The sequence below is a fragment of the Trichomycterus rosablanca genome, chromosome 22, assembly GCF_030014385.1.
Source record: "Trichomycterus rosablanca isolate fTriRos1 chromosome 22, fTriRos1.hap1, whole genome shotgun sequence".
NCBI lineage: Eukaryota > Metazoa > Chordata > Actinopteri > Siluriformes > Trichomycteridae > Trichomycterus > Trichomycterus rosablanca.
Genome location: NC_086009.1, coordinates 15,832,016 through 15,848,011, shown reverse-complemented (window position 1 = coordinate 15,848,011; position 15,996 = coordinate 15,832,016). Strand labels below are relative to the sequence as shown.

The 15,996-nt window shown below is 43.6% G+C and overlaps 1 protein-coding gene across 1 annotated transcript in view; it reads right to left on the bottom strand.

Annotated features, from left to right (window-relative positions):
• Window positions 1-15,996, bottom strand: part of sdk2a (sidekick cell adhesion molecule 2a) — a 75,852-nt gene that overhangs the window by 8,150 nt on the left and 51,706 nt on the right. Inside the window, exons 29-42 of the mRNA XM_063018434.1 lie at window positions 15,494-15,695; window positions 15,165-15,268; window positions 14,412-14,482; window positions 14,173-14,308; window positions 11,605-11,661; window positions 10,076-10,177; window positions 9,868-9,983; window positions 8,497-8,683; window positions 7,644-7,781; window positions 5,033-5,194; window positions 4,817-4,942; window positions 4,545-4,709; window positions 4,311-4,451; window positions 3,099-3,243 (exon numbers count right to left, since the gene is read on the bottom strand). Of these exons, the coding sequence (XP_062874504.1) occupies window positions 3,099-3,243; window positions 4,311-4,451; window positions 4,545-4,709; window positions 4,817-4,942; window positions 5,033-5,194; window positions 7,644-7,781; window positions 8,497-8,683; window positions 9,868-9,983; window positions 10,076-10,177; window positions 11,605-11,661; window positions 14,173-14,308; window positions 14,412-14,482; window positions 15,165-15,268; window positions 15,494-15,695 (1,852 nt within the window). The remainder of the gene's footprint in view (window positions 1-3,098; window positions 3,244-4,310; window positions 4,452-4,544; window positions 4,710-4,816; window positions 4,943-5,032; window positions 5,195-7,643; window positions 7,782-8,496; window positions 8,684-9,867; window positions 9,984-10,075; window positions 10,178-11,604; window positions 11,662-14,172; window positions 14,309-14,411; window positions 14,483-15,164; window positions 15,269-15,493; window positions 15,696-15,996) is intronic.

Genomic DNA, 15,996 nt, shown 5'->3' with positions numbered 1-15,996 from the left:
ATGTTAATCTTTTGAGCTTCTTTGATCTCCCGGCTGATAGAGATGTAACTGTTTGGCTGGTAGAAAGGGCATAACTATCATGCTTCACACATTTGATCCTGTTTGCCAGGTTAACCCCTTTAATACTTGGTGAATATGAACATCATGTAGGACAGACAGCAACAGAAATGAAAGTTCTGCTTCGCATGAAGGAACAGCAAAACAGCATTCCGACACTGATCATTTCCCAAATTTAGTGCAGATGGGTTTCTGGGTGCCTGTTTGGGTTTAGTTCATTTGCTTTGCTGTGCTGTAGGCCTGCCTGTTGACTTTGTGTGAAATCTAGGATGAATAAGCTAGTACAATACAAATATTTTGGTATTTTGATGGAGAGATGAAGTCATGATACCATGAATGAAGTCATGGTACCATGTTTCACAGGACTCCTTCAGATGTCTTGTAGAGTCCATGTCTAGGTGGGTCAGAGCTGTTTAGACAGCAAATTAGGCGGGTGGTACTAATGTTTTGGCTCATTGGTGCGTGTATATATATATATATATATAGATGTGAAAAACCCTTATCACATTAAAGTGATATTTTTAAAGTAATATAATTAGGAAGCTGAAATCGAAGTGGCTGAAGAAACAGTTCCTGTGGGATGAGCTCATGTGAGCCGGGGGAGGGGGGCAACATGATTAAAATTCAGAGGGGGTTGACCTTTTTTAGCAGGGACAGAGCTTTGACGGGTGGCCATGTTAAAACAGCCCAGCACCCATCCTCAATGGGGTATAAATTATTCACACTTGATCCCCTGATTATCTTTCTCTCAATCCTATAAGTCCTCAGTTTGTTGCCTTTATCCATCTGGTCAATCAGATGGATAGATGGAGTTTGCGCTTCTGCATCTGCATCTTCTACCCTAATCTTACAGCCCAACACAAATCAATTTTTCTGATTCCCAGTCACCACTGGTCTCTCTAGGGGGCAACTACGTAGCTCTACATTACCCAAGTGGAGTACTTCAAAGCCAGGGTGCTTCTCTGGCTCCTTTGATCCCCCTCTTCCTCCTCCTGCATTCCTCTCTAATGGGTCCAAAGTGCCCTCTCCGGTTACCACCGCAGGAAGCCGATGACGAGTCCAACCCCCCACCCCACCCCCCACCCCCCGTCCCGAAGTCGCCCGGCCTACCGACTCCCTCGCAAGCAACTATACTCTAGTACATTGACCTCCGTGCAGATCTGGGCTGTATACACAAATCCTAATCTATTTGTACAAACATTGCTCGAACTCAAGTCGATGTGACCGGCGGAAGCGGTCAGCGCTCGTCAAAAGCCACTCTTTGTTCGGTGAAAACTGAACAAAGAGAGCTCCTCGTGTGTGGAAAACAGGCGCTTTGTTTTGGAGCACTTACATAAATATCAACTTTCTTCAGCTTGTGCTCTGAATTTCAATAAGAATGTGAAAAGCGAGGGGCACAGATCTTTAGTGTTCAGACTGGCACAGACTGTCTGTTCGTGTCCCTTTCGGCCAACACTTGAAAGGCAGAGGGGACGAGCGCTATTGGAATCGTAGCCAATTCTTCACTTAGTGTCTACATGGGAGTTTAGGAACATGAAATGCTTGGTTTAGTAATCTAAGGCAGGTTGCTTATGTAATTTAACGCTGTTGCACTGTGGATCAGTTTGTAGTGGAAAAAAGCAGTAGTGACTTAAAAAGGATTCACCCATCCTTTTTCCAAGGCAGTTGCATCAATTGTTTTCCAGTCAGTCCTGATCAGACTGCCAGACTCTGTCAAAAGCATCCCCATAACACTATGCACACACCCACAACAGTATTTTACTATAGATACAGTGTTAACTGGCAGCTTGTTAGTTTCTCTTGCAACTCATCCCTCTTTTAATAATTTTATTACTATTTAAGTCTTACTTTTTACTGAAACTTCACATCCTGCACTTATTCATTCATTGCTTATAATTACTACACTGTAGAGACTTGTGTGTGTGTGTGTGTGTGACGTGACAGTATCCATATATTTGTCTTTTTGCAGTGTTGGTTGCTACGGTCATCCATTATACACTGACCATTGTGATGGCTAGACGACTGTGTCAGAGCATCTCCAAAACTGCAGCTCTTGTGGGGTGTTCCCGGTCTGCAGTGGTCAGTATCTTTCAAAAGTGGTCCAAGGAAGGAACAGTGGTAAACCGGCGACAGGGTCATGGGCGGCCAAGGCTCAATGATGCACGTTTTTGTTTTGTACCGTTAATTATTTGTTATCTATCTGTCTGTCTGTCTGTCTGTCTGTCTATCTATCTATCTTATCTATTCACCCATCTATCCATTCATCCATCCATCTAAAGATGATCCAGTAACATTGCTGTCAATTACAGCCACTTATTTCTGCACTCAGGCAGTTGGACTCACAAAAGCCGTAATAAGTGCCTTTCAAGTTTAAGATCAGGGGACATTGTAGCTGTAAATATTTTAGTTTTATTCCTTGATTAATTTGAAATGCTATAGGTACCGGTCCATGGGTCATTTATTACTGGGCTGCTACAAAAGCAATGAAAACACTGCTTCCATTTCCAACATCGTATCTTTGTGAAGCGAGATTTTCTGCATTGACGGCATCTGAAACAAAGTTGCAGAGTAGACTGGACATAAAGAACACACTTTGGGTGTTATTGTCTCCCATCGCCACTAAGTGGTAGCGTCTTGTTGCAGTGTAAGAGTTCCCATTGATTTTCCATCACTGGTGAGTAGTATTGTTATGCACTGTTTTTTACTATGCTTGTCGTATAATTTAATTTTAAATCCTCCCGCCCACGCCGATCCGTGAAATGATATCTTATATGAAACTGGTCTGTGGTGCAAAAAAGGTTGGGGACCGCTGCTTTAGTTTAGATATGTACTTGACACAGCATGCTGAATGAGTTGGCAAGGTAGTTTGCTGAGCGATATATAAGCTAGGCTTATAAAACATGTGCTGTACATACCTTTAGTTTAGTAAATTGTTAAAAATCATAAATAGTTTCTCTGTGTGACATACTGCACACTGTGTTTAGATAATTAGTAGTGGTTGACACATTACTAATAGTAACAGTGAAGCAAAGCAAACCGACCGAGTGTAGATGCCGTTCTTGCGGGAGAAGGAATTCTTGATGGAGAGACGCCTGTTGTTGAGCTCCATTGCTGGGAATCGACCCTCGTCCAGCCTCATCATCTCTCCATGGGAGAGGGGCAGAGATGTGCAGTTTGAATGGCTACCTGCATGCATAACAAGAGCATAAAAGAGCATAAAGAGAGTATTCAGATCACATGACTTTTTGCACACTTCACTTCCTTTGTTGTGTATTTGATTTAGAATCGATTTAATTACCATTTTACCCAATAAGCCTTACCTGACCTTTTATTCCCTAAAAGAATTCAGACCCTTTATCAATACTTTTATTACATAGGAGGTCTCTTCGGTCTTCTTGCATAGGTCTCTGCCAGTTTAGCCTGGATTTGGGCAGTTTATCCCATTTTTCATGGCAGATCCTCTCAAGCTTCGTCAGATTGACAGCAAACATCTAAGAACTGTTTAGGTATATCTTTAGGTCTATCACTAGATGTTGAATAGGATTTGCATTTGGCTTTGGCCGGGACACTCCAGAATTTTCAGACAGCAGCCTGAAGCCACTACAATGTTGTACAGACTATATGCTCTGGGTCAATGTCGTGTTAAAAGGTAAACAGTCCAGCGTGCACCCTGAAGAACCATTCTGCATTAATTTGTCCCTGAATTCTTCACCCCCCTCTACCCAATTTTTCTGGTCAGTGTGATCTTGCCCCCCAGCCAGCAAGTCTGCAGGGTTGACTGCATGGCACTAAAACAAACATGCGTCAGAGGCAGATGAACGGTCCGTGGCTGAAGGGTTCGAGAGGGGTGGAGAGGGGAGGACAGGCCATGAGTGCGGCCCTTTGTGCCTCACACAAGCACTTCCCTTGTGTTCCTTCGTCCATCCACAGCCCTGTTTACTGACCCTGCCGCTGCACACCCAAACGCTGACCAAGCTCATGAGCAGCCATTTAAGAGACTCACACGTGTACAAACACACACACACACACCTTTCAGTCATCACTCTCACTGCAATGCATCAGGCAAAAAGTGTTATGTCTGGTTGGTTTTAGCTGTCCAGCACATCCTATGATCTGTACTTCTCACCCCATAATCCAATACACAACATCCAGCTACACAGTGGATCTAAGCTAAATACATTTTGCTCTGTTATTTTCTAGCATATGAGAATTTCACCAGCTAGAAGTGACACACACTTGGCTTTCTAACATACCTGAATCACTTTTCTTGGTGTACTTTTTACTTTGTCCACGGATGATGAGGATAAAAACAAGCAGGAGGATGAAGATCAGTCCTACGAGCGCGATCACCACCAGAAACCACCACTCTTCATAGAAAGGAGAGGCTTTCTGGGCTGAAATGCAAAAAACAATACAAATCATAGCATGTTTAAAGCTTTTGTAAACAAAAACAAACCTTCAGCAATTTAGAAAGAATATTTGCTCACCAGCTATAGAGGGAGAAGGAGCACTGGGAGAGCCGTACCCGTAGTCGTTGACCGCAATGACCCGAAAATCATAAGTGACCCCTTCTCGTAGCATGTCCAGATTCAGAGTGTATGATGTCACTTCTTTAGGGATGTCTTTAATCAGGATATCCCACAATCCCTCATCTGCAGGGCATTAAAACAACCATAAATGACTTTACTAATTACTAATTCCCAAAAACGAACCATCTTCAACTCAAGATGTGACGTATATTTTGAATGATCGGATGTACCAGATGGTCTAGCTTCTATAACATAGCGCGTGATGGGGGCTCGTCCAGGATCGCCGCTCGTCCAGTGAAGCGTGAGTGCCGTGCCGTACCTCGAAATAAACGGCTCACCTGGAGGCCCGGGAGCACCTTCACACAAAAGCAGCAAGAATAAGGAATACAGGCCCAACAAGAGTACACCGAGTACTTTAAAAACTCAAAGATCTGAGGTAGTGAAACCTTCTCCAGGCCCTGTGGTGATGTTGGCCTCCACCTCCGGGCCGTACGTCAAGGTTTTGGCACGGATACGGAAGTTGTAGGTCACCCCATCAGCCAGGTCTTTAATTTTCATCCAAAGTGGGGCCCCGCCTTTCACATCCATTGTAACAACCTTACTGACACCTGGAGTGTGAGGAGAGGAATCTGTAAAGGAGACACTACAAATCTAGATACATGCAAAAGCCAGAGAGAGGAAGAGCTCACAGACATAATACAGGTTTAGGATTCTAAAGGCGCAAAGAATGCTTCATGAGTCGATGGACATCCGAAGTTTACATTTACATTTTCGGCATTTAGCAGACACCTTTATCCAAAGCAAATTACAGTACAGTGACAGTATACAGTCTGAGCAATTTAGGGTTAAGGGTCTTGCTCAAGGGCCCAACAGCAGCAACCTGGTGGTGGGGCTTGAACCTGCGACTCTCTGATTACTAGTCCAGTACCTAAACCACTAGTCTGCGGCTTGTATGGTTGGAGCTCAGATGTGTGCACAGACAAGAGATTGCAAATTCAAATTCTGCACATCAGGAATACTGGATGTGAGCAGGGTTGGAGTTTATTTTAAATTAGCTGAGCTATTTTTGCACAATATTTACCCCAACCATAAGCCGTAAGTTCAGGGTCACTGTGGGATAATGTCTGGTGTCTATAATAATCCACCATTATGTCCAAAAAATTGACCACTAGCATGTTGGACTTTTCATTTAAAAAACAAATGGTATTAAGATAGAGTGACCTCTATGTGATCTTTCAGCTATTAAACAGCCACTCTTCTGAGAAGGCTTCTCACAAGACTATGAAGTATGTCTGTAAGAATTTGTGCCCATTCAGTCAAAAGAGCATTTGTATGGCTGGGCACTGATCAGTCAAAAAGCCTCCATTGATGTTCCAGTTCACTCCAAATGCACTTTCCTAATAATGTCCTTAATGTCCTTATAGGGCCTTCCCTGAACTGTTACTGCAAAGCATATAATTTCCCGTATACAATTGATTTATTATACCTGTTAGCACTAAAAGCTGCATTAATTATTATTGTATTATTATTTATGACGATCATTCTTATTTAATACGTTTAGACATGTCCGTTTCTACACACTGCATTGTAAACATCTGTCTGACATCAATGCTGACCACTAGCAAACGTCTCCTATGACATGTATAAAGAACATGACCTTTCTTTTCACCGGCCAGTGGTAAATTCCTACTAAGAGCTGTAAAATGCACGCAGAGGCACCTTGACCGGTCAGCAGTCAACACTGAGATTCAAACCCCGGTCTTACTTACATTTACATTTTCAGCATTTAGCAGATGATTTTATCCAAAGCGACTTACGGTACTGTGACGGTATATTATCTAAGCAATTGAGGGTTAAGGGCCTTGTTTAAGGGCCCAACAGTGACAACCTAGCAGCGATGTGGCTTGAAGCAGCAACCTTTCGATTACTAGTCAAGTACCTTAACCACTAGGCTGCAACTGCCCTATGATCTGCCCTATGATCTTATCCGTTGTTGGGTTGCTCCACCCTTCTCAGACATAGCCAATCATGTTGGTGTAGACGCCCGACCGGTCAGTAGTACTTCTGAGATTCAAACCTTCCATCTCAGCGGTAGTGGGCCACCTTTTAATGATCAGAAGGGCAATTTCCTGCAGTTTTAGATCTACCCCCCTCAGGTAAATAAACCCTAGACATACATAACAGAACTTTAATAACCCGTTTCATTGACAGGTATTTTCAACAGTTAGAAAATACCTGCCTTAAGTGTACACTAGACTGGTAAATTACAAGAAACAGCATATCTGCACATCTGGCTCCCTTCTCGAGACCTGGAATGCTAGAGCCATTACTGAGTTATTACCATAGTGCTTAAATATTGTTGATTATTTCTCTGCTCTGGTAACCCAAGAATCCGAGGCTCACTTTCTAACATGGCAAAATTAAGCTTAGGTATGCCATCAATTACACGCCTTGCTTAAACACAAGGCGAGACGGCAGCTTGAACCAATTTCGAGAACTTTTTTTTTTTTCTCCCCTTTTAGCGCATCCAATTGTTCAATTAGCATCGTGCTTCCTCTCTGTCTATGCCGAACCCTTCCCTGACAGAGGTAATTGAAGCTAACCCACATCCCCTCCGAAACACGAGCAGCAGCCAGATGCATCTTTGCCACCCACACATTGACGAGTTTGGCGCCACCCAGCGTTGCATGCGGAGAGACACACCCTAAGGGCACCCTCCCTCATCTCTTGTGCAGGCGCCTTTAATCAGCCGGCAGAGAACGTAATTGCATTCTGACAGAGAGAGACCCACATCCGGTTCTTTGTCCCACCCCCCACATGAGCAACCGGCCAATCGTTGCTCATATAGCCACTCAGCTTCGAACCGGTAAAGCAAGGCTGGATTCGATACCACGCTCTCAGAATCCAGCCCTGGTTGCAGCGCGTCTCTTTTTACCGCTGCGCCACCTGAGCGGCTCGAGAACTATTTTAAAGCGGTTCAGAGTTTAAGGGTGTTGACGAGAGAAAATGGGTGCAAATGAGTTACTGTGTACAGCAGTTAGATATGGGGCTTCTCACCGTCAACAGCAGTGCAGGGCTCGTAGACCAGACGGTAGCTGTCGATTATGCCGTTGGGATGCTTGGGCTCTCCCCAGGACATGTTTACAGAGGTGGTGGTGAGTTCACTGAAGTGGATAAAGCTGGGAGCACTGGGGGCTGTTAAGATACACACAGTAATTTAACAGGTGAATGTCACAGACATCTCAAAGTCATACCTAAAGGATTAAAGCTATATTTTCTTTATTTATACCAATGTATTAGCATCCATCCCGGATATGCATGGTATATCAGTATCCCCGGGCCCTTTAAGAGAAAGCTAACAGAAGCTTGTGTTGGCGGCTCTCCCAGGAACTCGAAACCCCAATGTCCAAGCATTCGAGCGACCCAAAAATCACAAATGCCTTTTCTCTCCCCGGCGTCACCTCCCGACTACAAAGTCAAAGTCCTCAAGGGAGCGGAAACCACCAGAGGAATTTATTTAGAAAAGCTTTTTTTTCTTGCGGGGACCACAGTGAAGAGCATGTGGCAGTAAGAACACAGATCTCTTTGTTTCGTGCTGCCAAAACTTACACCACATGCTGTCGAAATGATCAAATTCCCACAATCATGCTGTCTTATGCTTCCGGCTCAGTGGCCCTCTTATTAAAACGCGCCAAATTATTCTTTAAAATGGTCTAATCCTGTTAAAAAGGCTTAAATAAGATCTTCAAATGTCCAAATGTTATATATGTTATGCATTTAGGAAGACATAACACTGGAAAGCAGTCAGTGATTACAACTAATCAAACTGACCACTTTGTCAGGCTTTTTCAGAAGACATAAGAGTAGGCAGATTGGCATTCAGTTGCAGCGTTTACAGCTGGTGGAGTACCTGCTTGCTGAGTGCGCCCTCTGGTGGGCGGAGAGCGCGGTCCGTCCCCAGCAGCATTGAAGGCCGCAACGCTGATCATGTATGTGGTGTAGCCTGTCAGGTTCTTCAGCTTCACCCCCAGCTCGGGCAGAAAGAGTGTACGCAATTTCTCAGTCTCGTTTTGCAGCTGGAATTCCCAGTAATAAATCTGTAAAGAAAGAGGGGGGCAGAAGGGGGCAGAAAGGGGCAGATAAATCATCTGGCTTAGACATAAATCACAACGTACAGAAGAGGTAATCCGGAGGCCAGTAAACATTTCAACACCAGTAAGATCTTAAATCTTCATTTGATTCATTACTGGGAAAAAAATATTGTTATATGCATTTGATGGCCAAAACTTTGTGGACACCTGGCAACCCATTTTACATTCAAAACAAGTCATTTTGATGCTCTTTTGTTGTTATATGCTTATTAGGAACTCCACCCACTTGGCTGTCATATTCTTTGCTGCTTTTGTGCCTTACTGTTTCACAGCTGAGCTGTAGCTGCTCCTAGACTTCTCCACCACTTAGTAACAACACCAACGTGTTTAAACTTGGTTATTACAGTTCAGTTCAGTTGACCTCTTTAGGATAATCTGGCAACATGCTTTCTTTTATGTAGCTCTTGACAATAAAAGTAAAAATAAAGGAAATACAGTACACAGAAAATGTACCAGATAAGGTACTAAGGAAGTACCGGATACAATCTAACGTAGCTACAAATGTTATTGCTTGACATTGCTTACCGTCATTATTACTTCCAAATTCTACAAAAACGCAAATTCAAGGCGTCTTGACACTGAGATTCAAACCCTGGTCTCATCTACTGATGGGTTGCACCACCCTCCTCAGACAATCATATTTGTGTAGACGCCAGACCGGTCAATGGTACTTCTGAGATTGGTGGTAGTGGGCCACCTTTTGTACACTAATAATAGCAGATTTGTGATCAGAGGGGCAATTTCCTGCAGATTTAGATCTACCCCCCTCAGGTAAATAAACCCTAGACATGCATATTAGAATATTCAAATTCAATCCCAGCAACTCTACCCAATTCCCACTGGGTTGTGTCAGGTCTGGTTTTACCAGGAAACAATGGGTCCAAGTTAGGAGTACCCTATACAGGGTGCCAATTTATCACAGAGCTTCAGTCATTCCCAAACACATAGCTAGTCATGTCTGTGTAGACACCAGGCCAGCTGATAGCACTGCTGAGATTTAAGCATTACAGACCGCGCCCAGGTTCAGATATTTGTACCTAAGACTGTATCTAAAAAAATCCTGACATAATAACAGCAATTACATTTTATTTTACTTATTACAAACAAATCATTAAAACAGTTGCAGGTACCTTATAGCCCTGAATGTCCCCGTTCTGAGCCTCCAAAGGTGGAGGATCCCATGTGACATCGAGCTGGGTCGCAGTTGAAGACTGGATCGCGACATTTTGAGGTGGAGCAGTGGGTACTAGTAAAGACACATCACATTTAGAGGATTTAGATTTAGTGTAAGAGTCTTTATAAAAGTTATTTAATATGGACGTAGTTTTTGAACATCACCTGCTTCTCCTACAAACACTTCCTGTGGTGAGCTGATGGGCCCCTCTCCGACGGCATTGTACACACTGAGTCTGATCTCATAGCGCTTGTGTTTACTCAGATCTGCACCAGACAAAACACAAATCCAGAAATATGTATCAAAAATAAGAGATACGAAACACCTACTGTTGAGGCGCCCTGCTGTAATGTGAAATCCAGTTTTCATTTCTGCACTATCCCTTTTCTATCCACTTTCTCCATTGTCGGCTGGATGTTTTGTATCTTTCATTTGTTACTGTTTCCATTATTTTGGCCACTAATTTTATTTTCGTATTACTCTTTTTGTCTGTGTCTTTTAGCCATAGTCTTGTTCTACCTTGATTAAGCATCCAATAAACTGGGTTAATTTTCAGTTCTTGCAGGGCTAAACCGGCACCGGCACCTACTTGTTATCACCATGTTTGTGTCACTATATTGCTGAGAATGGTCCTCAACCCAAATACCATGGTCAGTGGGGGTCATATGAATGTCCCAGAGCGATGACCTTAACCCTGTTGAAAACCACTGGATTGATTTTGAACGCTGGTCATGAGCAAGGCTTTATTGTTCAACATGGGTGCCTGACCTGAGTAATCCCACAGGCCCACTCCAATACAACAGTAAGGCTATCAATAGTTAATAAAAGAGGGTAGTGCTGCCAGGATATTAATGCCCATAGTTCTGGAAGGTTTGGGAGGTATCCAACAAGCTCATTATAAGATGTTTGGATCCTTTAGAGCACACAGTGTATTTCAGGGTTCGGATATGCTGACTTCTACTAAATACTCGATTTAACGGACCTCCATTTAATGGATTTCAGATTAAACTGACAAAATCTGTCCACTCTAATTGTTTTAAATTCCTGCCAGAAGAGTACCAAGACCAGTAGTTCAGTATGTCCGCTAGCCAATGCACATCTCTCTGTTTATATGAGTAATAGGCTTTATTTTGCAGAGAGGCTCACTTTGTTCTCGCCTTTTTTGCTTCATTTTTGCAAGTTCTTGTGCTTAGTTATGGCTTCGAAAGAGTAATAGATACTCCGAGTCTGAAATTTCTCCTCAGTAGTACAGTACATTCATTTAATATTTATTTACAGGTTTTACAATTCATATTTACATTGTATTGTATTTACGTTATTCACTTTACTGTTGATATGTGCATGTTTAGCACTTTTGTGGACCTTAGTGTTGTGTTTTCGGATATTTTTGCACCCCCTGGAAAAAAAAACCTCACTGTTTTGGACAATCCCATCTTACGGACTAGTGCTACCCACCTTTTAGTCCGTTAAACTGAGGTTCCTCTGTATTTGAGTTAATCTTGGTAACACAAGTAACTTTGAACTTGAGCTACACTTTCATGTAGCCACACATAAATCTTACATAACATTAGTCAAATTCAAATTCAGGTTCAAGTTCAATTTCAAATCAAAGCTTTAGCGGTTTTCTGTATCTCATGTCAGATGTCAGATGAAACAGACGATGTATTAACAGAGAGAAAACGTATAGACTTACTGTCTAGTTCGTACTGGGTGAGTGATGATTCACTCAGGTTCCTGACAGTGTAGGGAGCTAGAAAGGTTAAACCAGGATGAGCAGGTGAAGCAGAGCAAAGATAAGAACGGATGGTAGACAGGGTACAAGAGAAGCGAGGAAAGAGAAAAACAGAATCTGGATTAGTGCGTTAGTAAAAAGCTGGCTGTTGGAAGTACGGCTTGGTGTAGCGGCTGCAGTCTAGTCTCAGAAACAAACACGAAGCACAAAGAACGTGTGGGCACAGAGCAGCTGTGTTTACATGCCTGTTAATTAGACCAGACAGTGCCAAGCTTAGAACAACACACATCAGCCAAGAGCATCTGGGTAAAGACATTGGTTTAAGATTAAGATTTTATTTATTTATTCGTAACTCTAATTAAAGTCAGACATGATGGTGTCGATGTGGTGATAAATCATGACTTATTTTTTAAACAGACGTGTGAAGCCAATGTAGTCGTCATACAATGCAAACCGATGTTTTTTTTAATAAATTGTCATTTTATTTTCATTATTCTATCCTGTTGAGGTTTGTTGCGGGGCGGCACGGTGGCTAAGTGGGTAGCACTGTCACCTCACAGCAAGAAGGTCCTGGGTTCGATCCCCAGGCCAGGCGGTCCGGGTCCTTTCTGTGCGGAGTATGCATGTTCTCCGTGTCTGCGTGGGTTTCCTCCCACAGTCCAAAAACATGCAGTCAGGTTAACTGGAGACACTGAATTGCCTTATAAGTGAATAGGTGTGTTTATTTGCCCTGCAATGAACTGGCGCCCCGTTCAGGGTTTTACTGTGTGCCTTGCACCCATTGAAAAGCTGGGACCCTGATTGGATAAGCGGTTAAGAGAGCGAGTGAGGGTGTGAGGTTTGTTGGAGGAAACACTGGAAAACACTGGACGCAAGGCAGGACACAAATCTATCGCTGGTGTTTGCCGATGCAGTTCCAAACGCATCTTGTGCCACAATATGGGGTGTATTAGCGCCAGCAGCTTGTAACTTGCCGATAGGTAAAGATGCCATTAATGTTGAGGGGAGCATATGGATCTCGAGCAACAGATGCTACTCTCTAGATTATGTCTCTTTCAGCAAGACATAGCCAAGGCTCATTCTGCTACAACAGAAGCTTAGTAGAAAGAGAGAAAATCATGGATTACAGCTGAAGTGTCAGATCAAGACAGAATGGAATGAAAATTCACTTTCACGGCAAGAAGTGGTGTCCTCAGTAGACAAACGATTACAGAAAGTCGTTAAAGGGAAGGTGAAGTGCTGAGCATACCACTTTGGGACAGTGGTAGTCTAGTGGGTAGAGCTTTGGGCTATCAGTCGGAAAATTATTGGTTTAAGGCTCCAGGCTCTGCTATGTAGGCACTTCTGGGGCCTTGAGCAAGGTGCTTAACCCTGTCTGCTCCAGGGGCGATGTACAATGGCTGACCCTGCGCTCTGACCCCAGCTTACAAACAAGGGCCAATGAACAGCATGTTAATTTAGATGAGAGTTCAACTGGCAAAGCATCAACGTTCTAGCTATTATTTTATTATGTAAGTAAGTTTAGATTGATTCCAGTCTCAAGTCTATAGCCTTAACCCTTTGTGCTCCAGGGGCGCCGTACGATGGCTGACCCTGCGCTCTGACCCCAGCTTTCAAACAAGCTGGGATATGCAAAGAAAGTTGTACTGTACACCCGTATACACAGATCAGCCATAACATTAAAACCACCTCCTTGTTTCTACACTCACTGTCCATTTTATCAGCTCCACTTACCATATAGAAGCACTTTGTAGTTCTACAATTACTGACTGTAGTCCATCTGTTTCTCTACACACTTTTTAGCCTGCTTTCACCCTGTTCTTCAACGGTCAGGACCCCCACAGGACCACCACAGAGTAGGTATTATTTGGGTGGTGGATCATTCTCAGCACTGCAGTGACACTGACATGGTGGTGTTGTGTTAGTGTGTGTTGTGCTGCGCTGCTGGAGTGTCCACTCTCTGTCCACTCTATTAGACACTCCTACCTAGTTGGTCCACCTTGTAGATGTAAAGTCGGAGACGATCGCTCATCTATTGCTGCTGTTTGAGTTGGTCATCTTCTAGACCTTCATCAGTGGTCACAGGACGCTGCCCACGGGGCGCTGTTGGCTGGATATTTTTGGTTGGTGGACTATTGTCAGTCCAGCAGTGACAGAGATGGGTTTAAAAACTCCATCAGCGCTGCCCAAATAACACCTGCTCTGTAGTGGTCCTAGGAAAGTCCTGACCATTAAAGAACAGAGTGAAAGGGGGCTAACAAAGCATGCAGAGAAACAGATGGACTACAGTCAGTAATTGTGCTTCTATATGGTAAGTGGAGCTGATAAAATGGACAGCGTGTGTAGAAACAAGGAGGTGGTTTTAATGTTATGACTGATCGGTGTATATGTATATATGACAAACAAAGGCATTCTTCTTCTATAAATCTAAATATACTTACTGACTTGTGTCGTACTATAGACTGATCAAGACACCTGTTAAACCACACATTACCCAAGATCAAGATGTTTTGCGAATGAGAGACTCACCTGTCAGCTCAGCCCAGCTAGCCAGAGGGTTGTTCACGGTACGAACAGTAAAAGTGCGAAGCCGGTCGTTGTGTAGCTCTCTGTATCGAACCCGAAAGCCCAGCAGGATGCCATTAATCTGCTCCTCAGTGGGGGTCTACGAGAAATCCAGTACAGCGGTAATGAATTAGCAAATTACGAGTCACGTTTCTGCTAGCGACGAGGCTTATATATTAGTAGTGGGAGTCTTTAATAGTTACCTTCCAGCGCAGCAGCACAGAGGTGGTGGTGTGTGGAGTGACTGAGATGATTGTAGGAGCTTTGTCTGGAGCTGAGAGGAAAACAAACATGCTGAGGATTCAATCGATAGCTCTTGGACTGTAGGAACATTAAGTGAAGATAAAGCTCTTCCACGCTGCATGTAGCAGTTAGAACGTTCAGCTACAATTACAGTAAGTGCACTGGTAATTAGGCATAGCATTTTAGAAGGTTTTATCATTTTTACAGCTGTTCCCATATTAAGGGGTCACCAAAGCAGACGAATCTTGTCTGTATATCTTCCGTTGCTGGGGATCCCGATTGTGCCCGAGGAGGGTATATTTGCCTGCCCCACGCCCCCTCCGACACGTGTGCAGTACCTCAACCCCTTCTTTTTCGCCTGTACATGGAGAGACACGCACCAATCTCCATGCTCCTACACTTCTGTACAGGCTCCTCGGTCTGCTAACCAAGGTCCTTACACAGAGTTTGAAGACCCCACCCACTTATAAGTCCGGTCTTTTTCCACCCAGCAGACTCGATCGCCAATTGCGCCCACTGGAGGGCGCCCAGCCGACTGGTAGCAGAGTATACTCTATTTTTATCCATGATTGGGGACTGGCACTGGGAGCACACTGACAAGTGCACCTCCCATGCCCATAGCCCATGCTGTTCAATCAGCCCCCAGTTAGACATAGCCAATCATGTCAGTGTACCAGCCAATAGCATCACTGAGATTCGAAACGCAGACTTACCATCCTGTAGTGTGGTTATAGCCTCACTTTCCTCACTATAGTCACTGTCCCCAATGTCATTAGTAGCCTTAACACGGAGCTGGTATGAGGTGAAGGGTTTAAGTCTGTAAATAATAATAATGGTCAGTTACTTTTCAATCATTTTAAAATAAAACCCCTATTAATATTGCTTTAATTTCATATAAACTATAAATATTCAGGACATTCTATCTATTACACATGATGACTAACAGTAAGCCTAAATCATTTTTGAAGTGGTCAGCGTTGGCTATACTGCATTAGTAGAATTTTAGTAGAATTAGTAGAATTTTAAAACGATGTTGGCTTACTTGTCCACTATGTATGAGCTGGCCTCGTGGTTGACCGATGCTGAATGGACAATCCAGTCAATGATGGGCAGCTCTTTGTACTGCACGGTGTAGTAGCGCACCGGAGAAAGGCCATCGCTGCCTGGTTCCCATGACAGCAGCACACTCCTAGCCTGCACTTCCTCCTGAGGTACGACAGGCTGACTGGGGGGTTGTGGGCGAGCTGTAAGAGATGGAGTTGAAAAATGCATTATTTGATGGAATATAATGGATACTGATTAAAGATCAGGTATCAAACTTGGTTCTAGTCCCACTTTGGTGTCACTGGCAGGTTCTATGAACGTGAGCTGCTTCTTTGAATGAGCGAACCACATGGACAGTCGTGCTATGCCTTGTGTGTACCACCACCATTCATGCCTGTGCCTCAACCAGACAGCAGGAGTCGCTGTTGCTGTTACTCCCAAACTTGATGCCATTAAAACTTGAACTTGACCTTTTGAACTCTAGGTGTGAACCCAACACCA